We start from the raw sequence: 21352 nt of genomic DNA on the forward strand, positions 1-21352 counted from the left end.
AGAAGATACCAAAATCTGCTTAGTGTGAGTGTCAATATTGATATTAAGAGCCTCACATTTGGAGGTATTGATCTTGTAGCCAGATATGTGCGAAAAATCAGCTAGGGCCGCATAAAGATTAGGGAGAGATATCAATGGTTGGGATAGAGTCAATAATATGTCGTCAGCAAAAAGGCTCAATTTATAGTGGTGGGAACGTACTCGAATCCCAGAGATATCAGGATGTTGGCGAATAGCAACCGCAAGTGGCTCTAGACATAATGCGAACAGAAGGGGCGACAAAGGGCAGCCCTGTCTGGTGCCATTCCGGATGGCAAACGGCGCCGATTCGCATCCCATTAGAGCGACGGTAGCCATAGGGTTGTTGTAAAGGATACGAACACCAGACAGAAAACGACCACAAAACCCAAATCTACGTAAGGCCTCCCACATATACGTCCAGTCTATTCTGTCGAATGCCTTCTCAGCATCAAGGGCTAACAGCATGGACGGTTGATCAGTGAGCTGAGCAATTTCAACAAGGTCTACTATACGTCTGATATTATCTGGGGCGTCTCTCTGAGGTATAAAACCAACTTGGTCCGGGTGTACTATAGAGGAAACGACTCGGCTCAGGCGCGTAGCCAATACCTTAGCATACAGCTTCACATCAGCATTAATCAGAGAGATGGGCCTGTAGCTGCCACAGTTGGAGGGGTCTTTACCTTCTTTGTGAATCACTATAATCTTAGCTTGAAGCATTTCCTTCGGGGGTGAAACTCCCCCTAAAAAGCTATTAAAAAGGGTCAATAGACGAGGTTTCAGTTGTTCTCCAAATTTCTTATAATAAGACCCAGGAAAGCCATCCGGGCCCGGGGCTTTAGCAGGTCTAGTAGCGGCAATAGCGGCATCTAAATCCTCAATAGTGATATCACGGTTCAAAAAGTCCACCTGTTGGTCAGTGAGTCGCGGGATAGGCAAAGGATCCAAAAAACGGTGTAGTAGGTTACTATCAAGAAGATTTTGTGGGGCTTTAGTGCCATCATACAGAGAGCTGTAGAAATTAGCAAATTGAGTCGCAATATCCGCAGGAGCTGCCCAGCACGTATTATCAGTATCTATGATTTTAGAGATATTTTGAATCTTCCTCTGTGCGCGTAATCTACGAGCGAGCATGGCTCCAGGTTTGTTGGCAAATTCAAAAAACTTCTGTTTAGTAAGATTCAGCGAATGAAGGACTTCGTTGCTTAAGAGCGTATTCAGTTCACCCCGAAGATGGATAATATCTCGGAGTTCGCTGGCATTAAGCGAAGTCTTGTGAAGTCGTTCCATAGCAGATAATTTAGCAGTAAGAGAGTCCATAGCTAGTCGACGGATTTTCTTGCGACGTGCGGCTATCTTAAGAAAGGAGCCGCGGATAAAGGCTTTATGCGTCACCCATAGAAGATGTAAAGATGTATCAGAGATATCATTAAAAGCAAAAAAATCTTCCAGATCGTGAGCGATTTCGGACACAACAGAGGGGTCTGTAAGCAAAAATTCATCGAGGCGCCAGGTAGGGGAACTAGGCGTCCAATCTGCTGGGCGAAGACAACATTCTACTGCGCCATGATCAGACCAGGAGATCGGATGTATGCAGGAGGAGAGGCCGGCTGTGGCAGCGTGTTGGCTAAGAAGGATATAGTCAATCCTAGAGTAGGAGTTATGGGGGTGTGAAAAAAAAGAGTAGTCTAACATCTTCGGATGGTGAAGTCTCCAGATATCAACGAGAGCAGACGTCTTAGCAAAGTCCCGGAAATGTTTAGATGTCAGAGAGGGAGATACTCTGGTAGCATAGCTTTTACGATCAACATAAGCATCCCAACAGGTATTGAAATCACCTCCTGCTATGATCATGTGTTTGCGAAACGGCAACAAGAGGTCAGTGAGTTGTGTGTAGAACTGCGACGACTGAGTGGAAGGGGCGTAAGCTGATAAAAAAACAACCTGCTTATTTTGAAGAAGTCCCGATAGCAGCAGGTAGCGGCCCCATTTATCACGTTTAATATCGAGGCATTGGAAACCCAAGGAGGATCTCAAAAAGATACTGACTCCGTTTTTGCGTTGAGTTGGATGAGTAGCGTGGTAATGAACCCCAAAGGGTCTGGACCAATATGCTGGAAGCGACAACCGTCTAAGGTGCGTTTCTTGTAACAGCATAACATCGGCATGCAGTTTCTGATAATATCTCATGGCTTGATGTCTCTTCTGGGGTGAATTGAGGCCTCGGACGTTATGAGTAATAATTTTTAGGTTACCGGGCGACATCACTGATCAAAGAAAAGTAGGCGGACATATAAGCAAGTGGCAGGTAATCCGGTGAGAGAAGCAAAAAAAAAAAAAAAAAAAAAAAAAGGGGGGGGAAGAAAGAAGAAAAAAAAAACAAAAGGATCATACCGCTCCAAGGTCATACAATAAAATACATTGAATAGAGTAAACGCTAAATATGACCTGACGGTACATGGGACCAGGACTCTAGGTCCAGGGGAATAGCAGCCCTGTACAGAAGCATGGCCTCCTATCTCCAAGTAATGGAGCGGCAAGCCTATGGGCTGTAAATAGACCAGAAACGGTCTAGCGGGGGAAGTCAGTAGCGCTTCCATCAAGTTGGAACTCCTACCCTTGCATATAAGACGCCATCCAAAACCAATCAAATATCAATACTTCATAATAAAAAAGACAGAAATTTACTAGACATAGCACAAAGCCCAGTGACATAGCTTAAGAAAAAACAGAAGGAGTAATTGGGCACAATGCGTCCTCCGGATGGGTAAAGTGTATGTGTCTTGCCCATTTAATGGGTAAGGTGTGGCCTATGGGTTTAAAAAAAAAGTGAGTTGTGTGAAAAAAACCCTCTAATAGGGTAAGTATGTGTAGTATGACCGCCAAAAGGTCTACTAAACGAGCTGAGTGTATGTAAAAGATTTGCCTAAGGGGCAAGTATGTGAGGTAAACCTACTAAATAGGTCAAATATATGAAGTAGGTCTCTTAAATGCAATAGGTGCGTGTTGTAAACCGTCATAGTATGTAAAGTGTGTAAAATAGATCCATTAAATTGTGTGAGTATGTATTAAAAACCTTCAAAAGGGACGAAACAAAAACAGTAGACCCACTAAACAAAGTGAACGTGTGTTGGGAATTTATAAAAAGTGTAATATACATTCCATAAGTCCACCAATTAGGCTGGACTTATATAAAAAAAAAACCCACAAGATGGGCACCAATTGCTCAATGAGTAATGTGTGAAAGTGCAGTTTGCTCAATATATGGGCTGGTTGTGTGCATAATAATAAAATAAAATATTTATAGCGTAAAACATATAAAAGTAAACATATATATCAATGACAAAGTGTGCACAAAAGACTCGCCAATTGTGACATTAGTATATAGTGAGTAAGTGAGTGTAAAAAACCCACCAGGGTATATACGCGTACATGTAATCATCAGTATCATTATGTAAGCATAAGTAGTGTCATTAAAGCACCTCGAGAGACATAAACGACACATCGCCACAATATACTAAAAAAAAACAAAAAAAAAAACAAAAAACAAAGTAAAAAGCAAACCAGTCAATACGCCACAGTTCACGATATCGGCGAATGGGCGATCTCTCGTGAGGAACTCTCCGGCATAACACACCATTCTCCTGACTCCGCAACCTCGGGGTCTCGCCGATTCTTCTTACGGCCCAGAGAGAGTGGAGGAAGATCCAGGGTCCGCAAGAACTCAGTAGCCTCCGAAAGGGACCGTAACGAACCCTGTCGGTCGCCCCAGGTAACCAAAAGGGCGAACGGGAACCTCCATCGATAGGGAACGGCGTGTGTCCGAAGATGGTCAGTGAGCGGCTTGAGGAGACGGCGACGCTGGAGTGTCCGAGGTGAGAGGTCGGCGAAAATCTGAATTTCGTCAGCCTCAAGGCGAAGGGTCGTCGATCTGGCAGCTTTCATAACCATTTCCTTAAGAGTGTAATCCTGAAGCTTGACAATAACATCTCGCGGTTTTTCATTGAGGCCGGACCGAGGTCTCAGGGCTCTATGGATACTGTCGACCTGTACCTTGTCTAGCGAAAGGTGAGGGAGAAGTTGCTGAAGTATCTTTCGCAGAGCTTCATCTAAATCAGGATAAGTTTCGGGAATACCACGAAGCCGAAAATTCGGTCGCCGTGATCTATTCTCCATGTCTTCTTGTGCGTCTTGGAGCAGCGAAACCTCCTGTTGCAGCATCTCAATATCTCCTGCCATCTTGCGTTTAGCATGTTGGATTAGCGATTGAGTTTTTTCCAAAGCGTCTGTGCGAGTACCAATATCGTGTAGGTCATGCTTGAGATCTTTGATCTCATTATGAATGTGTTCCATCAAGTCCTTCTTAACGGACCGAACGAGGTCTTTAATTTCGTCGATGTCTTGTTTTGTACAAGCCGCTGCCACCATCGTATCTGAAAACCTCGTATCTTCCCCCAAATCAGGCGTGGGGAGACCCGGCGAGGTAGATTTCCTAGCGAAGATATCTTGTACCGACCTTTGTTTAGGTGTCTTACGAGTTCTCCCGGTCATCTTCAAAATAAATGCACGTCTAAAAGTAGGTTTTGGGTAGGCAAATCGCTAATAAAAGCTAAATAATAAGGGCATCGTGGAGGAGCAAACGCTCTACACGTCCATCTTGGATCGTCGCCGACCACGCCCCCAGGCCACACACTCTTCTTTTCATCCCAGTAGCTAAGAGGATCAACATTAGGCGCAGAAGGAACTTCACAGAGGTAAAGTTTGACCATTTCAGCAGCACTACTCTCCTTTCTGCTGCTAGCTCTGTCAGATGGTCCAACTATACTCCCAAGTGCCTCTTCCCAAAACGCAGCTGCTCCACTCAGCTGTGTTGTACTGCTTGTGGCACTGCTGCTGATGCTGCTGCTAGGAGTAGCAGACCACATCATCTCTTCCTCCTCCTGCACCTCTCCCTCCTCGGACAGCATTCCCATTTTACGCTGCCAGTCACGCACCTTGTTGACCAATTGCTCCCGGTAGCTACTGAGAACATTAAATTTCAAAGCTAGCTTTCCCTTAATTCTTGGATCTCAAAGGCACGCTAGCATCATTTCGGGACTTTCTTCCATGCGTTTGCGAAGGTGTACTTTTAGCAGATCCTTCAGCTTCCTGACTATGGCTGCTACGTCAGGATGTAGAGTGCCACCTTGAACAGCCTCACGGTTTCCAAGGAACACATCCATCTTGCTGCCTAGATGGGAGAACACTGGGATTACCTGGGCCAGACTGGCAGTGTTTGAGCTTAAATTTTCTGTGGCATCCCTGAATGGTTTAAGGACTGCCACTAGCTGCAAGATCACTGTCCAATCCTCCCTATCCAATGGAGATGTAATCCCAATATTGTGCTCTGAGGCAAGATTATGGATTGCCCTCTGCTGCTCCAAAATCCTCTCCAGCATGTCTAACGTGGAGTTCCACCGTGTACTGACATCCTGACGTAGGCAGTGTACGGGAAGACCTGACCTCTCTTGCTCTTCCCTCAAAAGTTGGCTAGCCTTAACACTATGGTGAAAGTGCCCAGCGATCTTTCTGCAGCGGGACAGAACTACTGCTGCCACATTAGTTCCTTCTGACATTGCTGCCTTCGCTACAAGATGGATGATGTGGGCTGCACAGCGCACACCAACAATATGACCATCTCGCAGCGCTTTCACCATATTGGCACCTCCGTCAGTTACCACAAAACCAACTTCAACATTGGTGCCCGCCTCTGCTCCCACCCAAAGGCTAAACATTTTCCTCATCGCATGCAGAATGTTTTGGGAAGTGTGCTTTTCATCCATCACTTCTGCATGGAGAAGGAAAGATCGGTAGCCTGCTGCAGCAGCTTCCTTGGGCACACCGGGCTGCCACCAGTGTGCTGTCAAAGAAAGAAAGGCATGCTGGCCGCTAGGTGCACTCCACAAATCTGTAGTGAAATGAACAGACTGACCAGCAGCCTTGGAAAGCTCCTCTTTCACTGCTGCAACACAGGACCGATACAGCGAGGGGACAATGTTCCTGCTGAAAGTGGAACGTGACGGAACTGTATATTGTGGAGCCACAGCCGCCATCAATTGTTTGAAAGGCTCCCCTTCGATCATAGAGAAGGATGCCCCTCCAACAGCAATGAACTGACCAATCAGTCGCGTTACTTTATTGGCCTGCTGTTTGGGCATTGACCTTTTGGATTGGAATGCCACAAATTGTTCCAGGGTGGGCTGGACATGCAGTGCTCCAACCTGCCTTGGTCTCTGGCTGCCAGCACTAGTTGCTGCTGCTGCTGCTATTGGCTCAGAAGAAGAAGCTGTTGGGGTTTTTCCACGGCCACCAGCTATGCTGCCTGCACTAAGTTTTACTTCTGCATCTTTCCCCAATAGCACAGCGTTGTGTTGAGTGCTGAGGTGATGCTTCATGCTAGCACTGGTAAAATGGCCAGACACTTTCCCTCTGCTTATTAGCTTCCCACAATGTTTGCACTTTCCATAGCGCCCTTCTTCAACATTTTCAAAGTGCTCCCAAATTGGGGCGCGCATAGCCTTGGAGTGTGCCTTGGGTGCTGCTCCTACTGCTCGGAGTGGATGAACAGAGGCAGAACTAGTGGTGGTGGGACTGGTGGTAACAGTACTGGCCATAGTGGGACTGCTAATTGCTTTAGCTTTAGATTTGCTAGGTTTTGCTGCTGCTGGTGGTGGTGGTGGTGATGGTGATGATCGTAGCGGAGAAGGTCTGATTCCTGACCACTCATCTCCTCTACTTCCTCTGGCTCATAGTCTAGCTCTTCATTAGCCAGATCAAATGGAATTCCTGCTAGGCTGGAGCTAAGACTGATATCGTCGTGAGACTCGTGACTAGTAGTAGTGCGAGCAGGAAGAATAGACTCTGCACTTGGCCTCTCAGTCTCAGGCTCCTCTGCTACCTCGCTAGGTGGAGTTCCACTATGTGTAGCCCTCTCTCTAACTGTCTTTACAAACATTTTGTAAGGACTTGGTGGCTTGCTAGAGGTACTAGGAGGACATGGTGTGGCGGTACCAGTGGGAACAGTAGGCGCAGCACTAGTGGTGGTAGAGGCGGTAGAGGTGGGGGTGGTGGTGGTGGTGGTTTTCCCTACAAAGGAATGAGATCGCTTTGGTTTGGGACCCCTCTGAGTCTTGCCGCTAATTTGGCTCTGCTTGGTACCTTGCATGCTGCTGGTGGATGGGGAAGATGCTGCTTGGGGCAAAAGGCACTTCTTTTTAGTCACTGGTACTACTTGTGCTACCCTTTAACTTTGAACGTGCTTCTGGTGCTTTAGGCTTTCCGTAAAAAACCATAGAGCTTGTGGGCCTAGCCGCACTACTACTGCCTGCTTTTGGTGCCTTTCCTTTACTTGATGATCCTTCAAGCAATGCTTCCCCAAATGATAAGCGAGAGCTTGGCCTACTTGGCCGACTAGACTGACGCAAAGGCTGCATCTTAGAACTGGTGATGGTGCTGGTGGTGGTGGTGGTGGTAGATGGAGCTTGTCCCTCCTTAGTCCCAAAAGGAGGATCCATTTCAAATTTTGTGTTGTGTGTGTAGTGTAGTGTAGTGTAGTGTTTAAAAAACTATAAAAAAAAAAAAAAAAAAAAAAAAAGGAAAAACGAATTAAAGACAAAAAAATTAGAGGAAGTTCTCTTCAGTGCTACTGCTTAAAAAGTAAAACTATGCACTGTCACTGTAACGCTGGAGTATTAAGGAAGGTCGTCCCCGCAGAAGTTCTTCAGCCCAAACTGCTGCTACTGAGAGCGGAGATCCCGGCAGCAGAAGCCCAGGACTTAGATGATCCCAACAGTGGACAACCTCCCACCAGCAATGCGGGTAGTCAGCCAAGCCAGGGGTCCGATACACAGAGCGGGTAGTCAGCCGAGCCAGGAGTCAAAACCAGGAGTCACAGGCGAAGGTACAAAATCGTAGTGCAAAAGGAGAGTCAGGCAAGGCAAAGGTCAGAACACAAACTGGTACACGAGCAGAATTCAATAAACTAGAGAGACCACAACAGGGTGCCTCTGAAAGGCACAGCCGGCTTTTTAAAACTGGCGCCAATCACAAGCCCCTCCCGGACCAGAACACAGACCACGCCCCCCAGCCGTCAATCTATCCCCAGACGAGCGCGAGCCTGGGAGGCGGACCGACGACCGGAGGACGGGTAAGTACTCAGGCTCCGGGAACCGTTGTTCCCGGAGCTGAATTTCCCCCGACACGTACCTCGGGCGGAGGATTGTCCGCTGCCCGGGGAGATGTCCTCCCGGGAACCGCGGCTAACCCTCCGCCCACTACTAGCCCCTGTGCAGCGAGCGTTCGAGAAGCGCGGCCGGTTCTCCTCCTGGCGGCGTCCGGAGCCGCCGGGACGGAGACACTCCCGGCGGTGTCCGGAGCCGCCGGGACGGTGACATGCACTACTGCACTGTGCTGTTGTGTGTAATCTGCCAAAGTGCTAAAGTTATTTAAATTATTAACTCAAGATTAACTATTTAATAACTAGCAGTATTTTATTTTTAATTTGAATTTACACGGGCCTAAGAGCTTAGCCTACTACTATGCTAGCCTAAAGCTATATTTCCTTACTATAAGTCTACCTCTAGGCAGACGCTCTCAAACCCACTAAGCTAAAGTGAGGTTAAATCAGATTCAGTATATGATTTATTAATTAATATTAAGTTATATAATATTAATAGATTAGAACTAATTTACTTATATATTATGTATTATAGATAGAAGAATATAGATTATGAATTAGAATTTAGAATTAGAATTACTTATATTATAGATTATGAATTAGAATATTATTATTTATAATATATTATAGATTAAGATTAAAGAAGATTAGAATTATTTTAGTACTACAGCTAGTAGCTTGAAGCTTTGCTTAGTACAGCTCGTCACAGTCAATTTTTCTTGAAAAGAATTAGAAATAAAATAAAATGTCACAGCAAAACAGTTATCTTCACTGCTTGCTGCACTCACTAGCCCAACAAGTTCACTTCACTGATGGACTGAGGTGAGCAAAACACTAAGGGTACTTTTAATAAAATTGAAATAAAATGTAAAATAAATGAGAAAATCTTTGCAAAACAGTTAACGTCACTGCTTGCTGATCAAAAAAAAACACAGCACTTATGCGGCTGCACTCACTAGCCCAACAAGTTCACTTCACTGATGGACTGAGGTGAGCAAAACAAATGAAATAAAATGAAAGATTAATTAAGAAAAATTGACTTGGTCTCTTACTGTTGCTAAAACAAAGCACAAACTATAGAGCTGCAGCACCAGTACTAATAAGATTAGCTGAACTATACGCTAGTAGTAATTAATTAATATTATTACTTTTATTTATAGCTAATTTAATTAACTATTAAGATAAGAAAGAATTAGAGAATTATTGATATTACTGATTTTAGATTAGACACTAGTAGATGTTCTGAATGTCTACAGTACACTCTACACTAGTATACTATTACTAACTATAACTGACAAATATATATATTTTATAATGAATTCAATTATTAATTATATTAATTAATATTACTGATTTTAAATTAGACACTAGTAGATGAATGTCTACAGTACACTCTACACTAGTATACTATAGTATATATATATATATGACTGACAAATATATATATATATATATATTATAATGAACTATTAAATTATAGATTCTATTAAATTGTAATTTATAAATTCTATTTAATTTATTTAAGCAGGACAGGCAATAGGCACTAGTGCCAGCCCAGGGCAAGGGCACCCCAGTGCCACTGAGGCACTGGGTGCACTGTCAACTCAACAGCACTTACACTAAAGTTGATGACAAATTAATTTTAAAAAAATTAAATTAATCAAATTATTATTATTAAATATATTAATTAAGTAGCACTGAAGTGAGGATGAAGTACACAGTGAGAAATGGCAGGCTAAGGCTTACCAGTCTCACACAGAACAGAACAATCTCTCTCTGTAACGCTCGGATGCAGCACAGTTGCCAAAGCAGTCACAGCGAAAAATGAATGGATCTCTCAGGCAAGCTCTGGTCTTATAAAGGCGCCTTCAGAATTCAAAAAACAGCAGCACAGGCATTGGATGAGACCCTTAGCGGGACGTCACAAGAGTGAGCTGATTCTTCGTGGTTGTGAGTGTTCGTCTTCTCCTACGTTTTGCCGGCACTGTATTCTCTTCGGCGTGTCTTCGGAACGAACAAAAAAAACGGCCTCTTCGTGCTCGTTTTCATGTTCGCCCGAAGACGAATGCGCAAGTCTAGTCCTAACTTCTGTCTAACTCCACTCTAACTCCACCACTTAGAAACGACTCCACTTAGGGTAAGAGGGATATGGACAGGAGGGATAGATGGATAGATAGATAGATAGACACACAGGGTTAGGGTTAGGTGTATGTGTGTGTGTGTGCTGCTAGGGTTGCTGTAGCCTTACTTGCTGCTTGCTTCTTGTTGTTGCAGGTTGATGGTGAGGATGATGTTGATGCCTGTGTGGGATCCCCCGTCCTCCTCCGTCCTCCCTCTGTCCTAACTCCTGTCTAACTCCACACTAACTCCACTTAGAATCGACTCCACTTAGGGTAAGAGGGATATGGACAGGAGGGATAGATAGATAGATAGATAGATAGACACACAGGGTTAGGGTTAGGTGTATGTGTGTGTGTGCTGCTGCTAGGGTTGCTGTAGCCTTACTTGCTGCTTGCTTCTTGTTGTTGCAGGTTGATGGTGAGGATGATGTTGATGCCTGTGTGGGATCCCCCGTCCTCCTCCGTCCTCCCTCTGTCCTAACTCCTGTCTAACTCCACACTAACTCCACTTAGAATCGACTCCACTTAGGGTAAGAGGGATATGGACAGGAGGGATAGATGGATAGATAGATAGATAGACACACAGGGTTAGGGTTAGGTGTATGTGTGTGTGTGTGCTGCTAGGGTTGCTGTAGCCTTACTTGCTGCTTGCTTCTTGTTGTTGCAGGTTGATGGTGAGGATGATGTTGATGCCTGTGTGGGATCCCCCGTCCCCCTCTGTCCTCCCTCTGTCCTAACTCCTGTCTAACTCCACACTAACTCCACTTAGAATCGACTCCACTTAGGGTAAGAGGGATATGGACAGGAGGGATAGATAGATAGATAGATAGATAGACACACAGGGTTAGGGTTAGGTGTATGTGTGTGTGTGTGCTGCTAGGGTTGCTGTAGCCTTACTTGCTGCTTGCTTCTTGTTGTTGCAGGTTGATGGTGAGGATGATGTTGATGCCTGTGTGGGGTCCCCCGTCCTCCTCCGTCCTCCCTCTGTCCTAACTCCTGTCTAACTCCACACTAACTCCACTTAGAATCGACTCCACTTAGGGTAAGAGGGATATGGACAGGAGGGATAGATAGATAGATAGATAGATAGACACACAGGGTTAGGGTTAGGTGTATGTGTGTGTGTGTGCTGCTAGGGTTGCTGTAGCCTTACTTGCTGCTTGCTTCTTGTTGTTGCAGGTTGATGGTGAGGATGATGTTGATGCCTGTGTGGGGTCCCCCGTCCTCCTCCGTCCTCCCTCTGTCCTAACTCCTGTCTAACTCCACACTAACTCCACTTAGAATCGACTCCACTTAGGGTAAGAGGGATATGGACAGGAGGAATAGATGCATAGATAGAAAGATAGATAGACACACAGGGTTAGGGTTAGGTGTATGTGTGTCAGTGGCGTCTCCAGCTTTCATATTTAGGGGGGGCACATGGGGGGCCAGGGACCAAAGTAGGGGGGCCAATTATAAAACAGTACATATACACATATATATATATATATATATATATATATATATATATATATACACACACACACACGTTAGACGTGCATTTTTAACTACATAATATGCACTTATCACTTTGAAGTAAAGACCGTGATTGAAATATGATTTCAAAATAACAGCTAAAGTGACAGTTATTTTTCATTCTTTAATATTAGCCCCTGCTGACAATATATATAAATATTACACCCTGCTTCTGATATATATTAATATTAACTCCTGCTGTGGATATATATTAATATTAGCCCCTGCTGCGGATACATACTTATATTATACCCTGCTGCCGATATACATAAAAATTATACCCTGCTGCCAACATATATTAATATTAGCCCCTACTGCTGATATATATTATTAGTCCCTGCAGCCAATATATATAAATATTAGCCCCTGCAACCAATATTTATTGATAATAGGCCCTGCAGCCAATATGAATATAAATACTAGACCCTGTTGCCAATATATGTTAATATTAGCTCCTGCTGCCAATATATATATATATATATATATATATATAAATATTAGCCCCTGCTTCCGATATATATTAATATTAGCTCCTGCTGCTGATATATATTAATATTAGACCCTGCTGCCGGTATATATTATTAGTCCCGGCTTCCGATATATATTAATATTAGCCCCTGCAGCAAATATATATTAATATTAGACCCTGCTGCCTATATATATAAATATTAGACCCTGCAACCAATATTTATTGATAATAGGCCCTGCAGCCAATATGAATATAAATACTAGACCCTGCTGCCAATATATATTAATATTAGCTCCTGCTGCTGATATATATTAATATTAGACCCTGCTGCCGGTATATATTATTAGTCCCGGCTTCCGATATATATTAATATTAGCCCCTGCAGCAAATATATATTAATATTAGACCCTGCTGCCAATATATATAAATATTAGACCCTGCTGCCAATATATAAATAAATATTAGCCCCTGCTGCCAAAACATATATAGATATTTACCCTGCTGACAATATATTTTATAGTGAAAATATTTGACCCTACCCAAGCATTTTCTTGGGCCCCGCTCAACGCTCCCTAGCATGCAATCACTCCCTTTGCTACCACACCAAAAAAAATATTTGCCACACTGACTGCAGATCAGGGGAAGACAGTGAGAGTCAGTACAGTCTTCCTTCCTTCTGACTGCACCGTGACATTGAGAGGTCCTCTCCCCTGTAATCATCCCCAGAGTCCCTTTGTCCCCTCATTCACTAAACCATACCGCTCTTTTACTTACACCCTGTAGTTCAGGTATAGATCAAATAAACAACACATGGAAACAACACATGCAACTGAATTAGACAAAAAAAACCCTGTATTTGCAGGTATACATAAATAATGTATGGAAACATAGCAGATACAGATCAACAGAATTATACACACTATTTGACATCCAAACAACTATAAATCATTTTTATCACATTATTAAAATCCCAGAAATCAAAAAAGTTAAAAGGCCCAAATAAATTAAGGAGATTAGACATAATGGAAACTTCAACAAAACTTTTAGCCATTAATGCATCACAACCATTTTAGTGCTGCGTCACCAAATGAACAAATGAACACTCATCACAGATAACACAATGCATGCAGCTGCATATAACTAAGCTGAGTAGCACTTGGTCTGTGAAGGCCGTGAAACCAAAGGGGAATAGCGTCCTGTATAATGAAATCAAGAACTGAGTTTCTCAAACTCTGAACCAACATCTAACTTTTAATAATATATTCAGACTGAAATAAGAGTAAATAACACAAAACCTTTACTTTTCCTCCGATTTCTAGGCCTAGAAAGTTTTGTCCTCTGAAGTGACCACAAAATCTGGATAAATAAAAATTACAAAGTTCTATTTAACCCTCTACAGCAAGTAAAGTGCCAGGAAACAGATGACCAAACACATATCAGGACAGGCTCTGCCACACTGACACCCAAACACATACCCCAGGACAGGCTCTGCCACACTGACACCCAAATACATACCCCAGGACAGGCTCTGCCACACTGACACCCAAATACATACCCCAGGACAGGCTCTGCCACACTGACACCCAAATACATACCCCAGGACAGGCTCTGCTGCCACATGGACCCCCACATCAGGATGGGATAACCTACTACTAGTATAAAAATGCTTTCCACATTGCTCTGTTTGTGTGTATTGCCCCTTGTGTATTTGTGCCCCACCAGCCACCCTCCTTTGTGCATTTTTGCTATACACCCTTGTGTATTGATTTATCTGATGCCCCCAGCCAGCCCCCCTCCCTTGTGTATTGATTTATTTGATGCCCCCTCCCTTGTGTATTGATTTATTTGATGCCCCCAGCCAGCCCCCTCCCTTGTGTATTGATTTATCTGATGCCCCCAGCCAGCCCCCTCCCTTGTGTATTGATTTATCTGATGCCCCCAGCCAGCCCCCTCCCTTGTGTATTGATTTATTTGATGCCACCAGCCAGCCCCCCTCCCTTGTGTATTGATTTATCTGATGCCCCCAGCCAGCCCCCTCCCTTGTGTATTGATTTATCTGATGCCCCCAGCCAGCCCCCCTCCCTTGTGTATTGATTTATCTGATGCCCCCAGCCAGCCCCCTCCCTTGTGTATTGATTTATTTGATGCCACCAGCCAGCCCCCCTCCCTTGTGTATTGATTTATCTGATGCCCCCAGCCAGCCCCCTCCCTTGTGTATTGATTTATCTGATGCCCCCAGCCAGCCCCCCTCCCTTGTGTATTGATTTATCTGATGCCCCCAGCCAGCCCCCTCCCTTGTGTATTGATTTATTTGATGCCCCCAGCCAGCCTCCCTCCCTTGTGTATTGATTTATCTGATGCCCCCAGCCAGCCCCCCTCCCTTGTGTATTGATTTATTTGATGCCCCCAGCCAGCCTCCCTCCCTTGTGTATTGATTTATCTGATGCCCCCAGCCAGCCCCCTCCCTTGTGTATTGATTTATCTGATGCCCCCAGCCAGCCCCCTCCCTTGTGTATTGATTTATTTGATGCCACCAGCCAGCCCCCTCCCTTGTGTATTGATTTATCTGATGCCCCCAGCCAGCCCCCTCCCTTGTGTATTGATTTATCTGATGCCCCCAGCCAGCCCCCCTCCCTTGTGTATTGATTTATCTGATGCCCCCAGCCAGCCCCCTCCCTTGTGTATTGATTTATTTGATGCCACCAGCCAGCCCCCCTCCCTTGTGTATTGATTTATCTGATGCCCCCAGCCAGCCCCCTCCCTTGTGTATTGATTTATCTGATGCCCCCAGCCAGCCCCCCTCCCTTGTGTATTGATTTATCTGATGCCCCCAGCCAGCCCCCTCCCTTGTGTATTGATTTATTTGATGCCCCCAGCCAGCCTCCCTCCCTTGTGTATTGATTTATCTGATGCCCCCAGCCAGCCCCCCTCCCTTGTGTATTGATTTATTTGATGCCCCCAGCCAGCCTCCCTCCCTTGTGTATTGATTTATCTGATGCCCCCAGCCAGCCCCCCTCCCTTGTGTATTGATTTATCTGATGCCCCCAGCCAGCCCCCCTCCCTTGTGTATTGATTTATTTGATGCCCCCAGCCAGCCCCCCTCCCTTGTGTATTGATTTATTTGATGCCCCAAGCCTGCCCCCCTCCCTTGTGTATTGATTTATTTGATGCCCCCAGCCAGCCTCCCTCCCTTGTGTATTGATTTATTTGATGCCCCCAGCCAGCCCCCCTCCCTTGTGTATTGATTTATTTGATGCCCCCAGCCAGCCCCCCTCCCTTGTGTATTGATTTATTTGATGCCCCCAGCCAGCCCCCCTCCCTTGTGTATTGATTTATTTGATGCCCCAAGCCTGCCCCCCTCCCTTGTGTATTGATGCACCAACCCCTTGTAATGGTTATTATAATGGCCCCCATACAAATGTGTATTAACCCCCCCCTGATGAGTAATTATGTCCCCAGCCTGCCAGCCACCATCTTTTTGTATTTAATTTTCCCAAGGCAGCCCCCCCCCTTGTTAATGTCCCTCCTTCAGTGAAGCGTTTGTTAATGTGCCTCCTCCAGTGAGATCTGGTGTACTTACTCTAGTGCATTACTTCTAATAACACAAATCTTAAATAACGGCATTTTTAACAAAATACCCAAACGTATTTAATGGGGGTTCTCCTTCTAAATTGAAATGACATTTGAAGACCCTTCTGCTTATCAACTATCGTTTTTCCGCTGCTCTTGCTCTTCTACGGCATGCTCCCTGTCACAGCATCTGTTCCGTAAGTGCCCGCCCCCTTGAGCATCTTCAAAGGGGCGGGACGAAGAGCCTCAATGATTGGCATGCTGGCAAGCCATTAAGCCGCTTTGAAACTGTCAGCCGCATCGGCTGCAAGTTCAGCTCAATGTGCCGGCACACCGGGAAATGTCCCGGTTTCCCAGCGGTGAGCCGGGTCAATTGGGGAGGCACACTGGGGGGCACAGCATAATGTAGGGGGGGCCATGGCCCCCTCTGGCCCCCCCCTGCCCGGTATACGGTGACCAAACGAGGTGACCCCGATTCCTGGATCTGCACTGATCTCACAGATTGGATCTCTAGATTTATCGACCTGAAACCGAAAGAGAAATTCGGGGAATGCGATAAATCTGTGTGTTTGAAATTCCTCATCGAAACACAAAGTTGTTTTAACATTACAAAAAGAAAGGTTTGTATTTACTTCATATTCTCCAAAAAAGAAAATAATCTAGAACAATGTCAAAGCCAGTAACTGGTGCAAGTAGAAACTAAATCAGATCTTTCTTTCTCTAAACAAAACCTCACATGGTGCTTATTATCCGTGTGGCTAAACCGAAATAATTTCGAATTAATGTGTTTTTGGACCAGAATGCTGATGCACTGTAATTAATATTCTGGTGATATCGATTATTGTGCCGATATTTACCGATATTCACAGTGTTACCGTGTACCTATATTATATAATTACAGGAATAGCTTTATGTTATCATTAAAAAAAATACCTTAAATGTATTCAAGCAAACTTAACAATGACAGGCTTGTAAATGGTTAATAGTGCCTTATGTTATAAAGTATTTATTAAACACGGTGTACCCTGTGTCATTTGGGATAAGTGTCTACATGTAATTTAGTATGCATGTAGAATGGCAATGGATAACCATGACAAGTGTGAACATATTCATTTTCCATACAGACAGGTACATAGAAGGAGCCCATATTTATCTGCTTGGGGAACAGTTACCTCGATATACAAAATCTATTCCGTAATAATACGTCCGCTTTCTGACTGTTACAAGTTTATAGAACATCTGCTGATTACATACAAGGGACAGAACGTTCCATGTGTCGTGTACATGTAGCATGGCTGGTGACATTGCGTACATATAATGTGAATACGCTTCATGACACCATGCAAAGTGAAGTGAAATGTTAAGAACACACAGAGACAGACAGTTCGGATAACTGCCCTGGCCCACGGCTGTGGGTACCCACGGTTTGGTTTTGTGAACACGGCTAGTATTCTCGGCCTATAGTGTGTGAGTGGGATTTGATAATTTGATAAGAGAGAAGGGGCATGTTCTGTACCTGGGTGCATTTTGGGTTCTTGAGATGCCCTAATTGTATTAATAACCTGAGTAATATGCTCGTCCATTGAATTATATCATAGGAAGCATTACACTAAGCTGCCTTCCTGGTGACACTGTGGAAAGTTATGATGTGCAGGGGCAGGTGAATTCTGCCTCCAAGACATTTATTCCCCTTTAACCTCAATGAGTGCCAGATGTGTGTTGAAGCCATTGCCACTACCCTGGTGCCATGAAACTTGCAATGCCATTGAAACTCTGTTCTCTTAATATCTTTACCTAGACTGTCCCCCAATGTACACTGTGCATAATAATGTCAGTTATTGCACAGAGTATAATAATTATAGGATTGCACATTATAAAGTAATACTAGTGTGGTGTTATCAGTGTGAGGTCAAGTTATCGATATTGGCATTACATTTTTTACATGGCGTTCACTTTTAAAGGCAACAGCAAAACATGTTTTATTTGCCAATATAAATAGACTGTGTGATACTATTCTGCTCTATTCAGTCTCCATCTAGAAATTCGAACACAACGTGGTATCAGAGTCAATACAGAAATAATTCTCAAACAGATAATTAAATAAGTAATTTCCAGCATTGCAAAACCTTTTACGTAAGAGTGTCCGACATCAATTGTGTTGGTTGTGTGTAATGATGTAACACGCTTTGCTATATACGTATGAGAACGACAACGTGTAACTCGCCAAGAGATTTGCTGCTAACCCTCAATTGGGTTTGCAACAAAAACAAATAGTTCTAGAGAGCCCTTCATGCTTTTACAACTTTTTATATTTTCTGCGGTATTTTTCCAGACTGTAAATATTGTAAAATGTGAAACGCTCCAGCCCAAGGCGTGAAAAAAGCGCCTCCAAAAATCCCTGGTAAATAGTATAATAAAATACACTTAAAGCACAAAAATGCGGTCACATTGGAATAAAAACTACATGTTACAATAAATTGTAACATTGTAACCTAAGGTAAGGAATAACCTAAGTCAAGAATATTTTAACTATTTGTTGAAACATATGCAGAAATTGTACTGTGTATTTTTCACTCTATTTTAAATGGGATGTTAAAATGTTTCACCTTTTTAAATATAATGTAAGTGTCCTATTATAATTATATATATTTACAGATTTGAAGTAGGCTTTTTGTAGTATATGCTAAAATTGATTTTTTTTTTAATAGAAAACAACCAGTGTTTAGAAACTCAAAGAAGTTTAAACTCATTTAACTCAAAATAAAAACACACTTGTAACAATATTTAAAGCTGTAACACAAAAAACAATTTATTTAATATAAAATACAATTGGACCAAACAGACACAACATACGTTTTTGGGAATGGTCAGAGTCTCAAAAAATCTCCCCCCAAAAAAACAACAAACACAAGTTTTCCCATTTTATCCCATCAAGAGGAAAAAATAAATTTTATTGTAAGAAATACTAGAATTATACAGACACTATGAATAAAGCACTAGGTGTTTGTTTCAGTTTAGCAATTCATATTTGCTGGCAAAATTAACCAAAATAATCCAGTGAACTCAACTTTAAATATTATAATAAAATTACTCTTAACAGCCCGTTTCACATATTTTACAGAAATTAGATATTTCAAATCTATTCCCAGTACAAAAGGAGATTACAAAGGTTTGGTCCTTCAACAAGGTCACACATTTTAGCAGATATCTGTCAATTTCCTTTATGGTAAATATATCTCCGTTTTGTTCAAGTAAATGTTACTTGTAAATATATATATATAGTGTATATTTACCGATGTAAATGCCAATGCTAGTCTTTGCTTTCTAGACTCTTTAAAACAAGTCATTTTCTTTTTTCATTAAGATGTCACTGAACACAGTCCGGACAACCTGGCTTTAATCAGTACTTAGTGCAGTCGTAGGGGTAGGGGCTGGTGTGGCGGTATATGGAAGGCGTTGATCTATAGGGGATCTGACAGCTTGTGTTACCGCTCACCTGGTGGTCACTGAGGGCTGAGCTTTCAATCCCAAGGCGGTGGGAGTTGAACATTTCTATCACATTTGGGAAAGTCTGCTGTTGCGACCCGAAAGTGTGCCCAGAGAGGTGGTTAAGATCTGCACTGTGGTTGAGGTACCAGGATGCTGTCTGCCCTGCTGTGTCATTTTGCTGGTGGTGACTAGATGTCAGGACACTATCCTGGCTGGACCCAAGGCTCATGGTGCTCAGTGGAGATGTGGTGCCATTGTGATGATCTGAGATGGTGTCTTCCATGGTGGTGGGCACACACATGTGGCTTGACCTGTCACCCGTGTACAGGCTCATGGCCCTCATACTGCACTGAGAGCTCCCACTAGTGTCCATTCCCTGTGTGCATGCCTGACTATAGATAAAGGTCTGAGTCTGTGCATAGTTGATGGGCAACGAGGGGACCATCCCCGTCCTACACGGGATAGTTGGCACCGGACTTAGTTCCCCTTGAGGAGAAGTCCTTAAAGTTATGATGTTCTCAACGCTGAAGCCCGACAGACCATTGCTGACTGTGTGGTGATCAGGGATTGAACTGTTGGTAGAGGCTGATGGAGTGGATGCCACACTTCTAGGGCTGTCTTGCATGGCACTGCCACCACCAGGGCTTAAGTTCTCCACTTTTGTGATAACCGGTAGCTCCGGGGATTCGCTTTTGATGACAATTTTCTTCTCATGGATAACATCCTTTGGAATGTCTATGCTGGAGATCGAAGTTTGCAGCTTGCTCTGATCTTTGTGGTTCCTCTCATCTTTCTTCTTAAACCTCCTCCTCCTTCGGAGAAAGCTCCCATTTTCGAACATGTTATAGGAATCAGGATCCAGAGTCCAGTAGCTACCTTTCCCTGGCTTCTTGTCACCCCGTGGGACTTTCACAAAGCATTCGTTGAGGGACAGGTTGTGTCTGATGCTGTTTTGCCATCCTTTTTTATTTTCACGATAGAAAGGGAAGCGATCCATAATAAACTGATAAATTCCATTCAGCGTGATCTTCTTATCAGGAGCATTTTGAATGGCCATGGTGATAAGAGCGATATAACTGTATGGAGGTTTAACCAGATCCTTTGGGGCTGCTGCCTGGTGGTGGTAGGGTCCGTAAGACCTGCTCATCCCCGAGGTGTATTGGTCATGACCGGTGTACACACTCATGAGGGTGGCCATGCTCCCGTAAGTCCCAGCTGTTCTGTAGTAGTTCTGCTCACTCAGATAAGGGACGACACCCAGACCATTGGGGTCCGCCACAGAATATCTCGCTTGCATCCTTGATGCTCAAGAGGGGTAATGTCAATCTGTAGAGGATGGAGAGGTCCTCCTTCAGGAGGAGAGGTAGATCAGACTCTCGCTGTACAACCGTGTCCTCTGCTCTAGCTAAACATCCTCTTCTTCTGCAAATTGTCACTGTCCTTCAGACACCGAGACCCCAACAAGGTGTCAGATTCAGCTAGACCAGGGGGGAACGATCTGCAATCACAGCTCCTCTCTCCCACAGCCCTGTTTCCAAGCTATGAAGAACTTCCTAAACTTTTTTCTGTGAGCTAAGCTTTTACTCCCAGCCGCCCACAACCCCCTCTATAACTTCTGTCCAATCAGCAGCGGGTAAGAGGATCTGGGAACCAATCCAGAGACAGACACACTTCCCAGCACTCCACACAAACTGCTTTTTCGTCATTTAAACAAATATGGTTCGGGAGCTTTAAAGAGTCCAGAGATTTAAACCTATAGTGCTGGATTAACAGTATATATTCATCCGATAATAACTTTAAATGAGCAGATCGATAGAGGTAAACATTTTAAAATAAAAACTATTAAACCTGGATGTTATTCATTTACGTTTATATCGTTATAGATAATTGCCTCACTAAATAATAATAATAATAATATTACACAACCGCGCTATACATATTTTCAAAGAAGTC

At 43.8% G+C, this 21352-nt stretch overlaps 1 protein-coding gene across 1 annotated transcript; it reads right to left on the minus strand.

Annotated features, from left to right (window-relative positions):
* Nucleotides 1–19256: 19256 nt before the first annotated feature.
* LOC128474436 (forkhead box protein C2-like) lies at nt 19257–20929 on the minus strand. The gene has a single exon (XM_053456774.1). It carries the CDS (start codon nt 20694–20696, stop codon nt 19311–19313), a length of 1386 nt encoding a protein of 461 aa, XP_053312749.1. The 5' UTR covers nt 20697–20929; the 3' UTR covers nt 19257–19310.
* Between the last annotated feature and the right edge of the window lie 423 nt (nt 20930–21352).

Source organism: Spea bombifrons, chromosome 2 (genome assembly GCF_027358695.1).
Source record: "Spea bombifrons isolate aSpeBom1 chromosome 2, aSpeBom1.2.pri, whole genome shotgun sequence".
In the NCBI taxonomy this organism is placed as follows: Eukaryota; Metazoa; Chordata; class Amphibia; order Anura; family Pelobatidae; genus Spea; species Spea bombifrons.

What these genes read in the sequence shown, in the direction of transcription:
- LOC128474436 (XM_053456774.1), bottom strand. Translation starts at nt 20,696, where the DNA reads ATGCAAGCGAGATATTCTGTGGCGGACCCCAATGGTCTGGGTGTCGTC.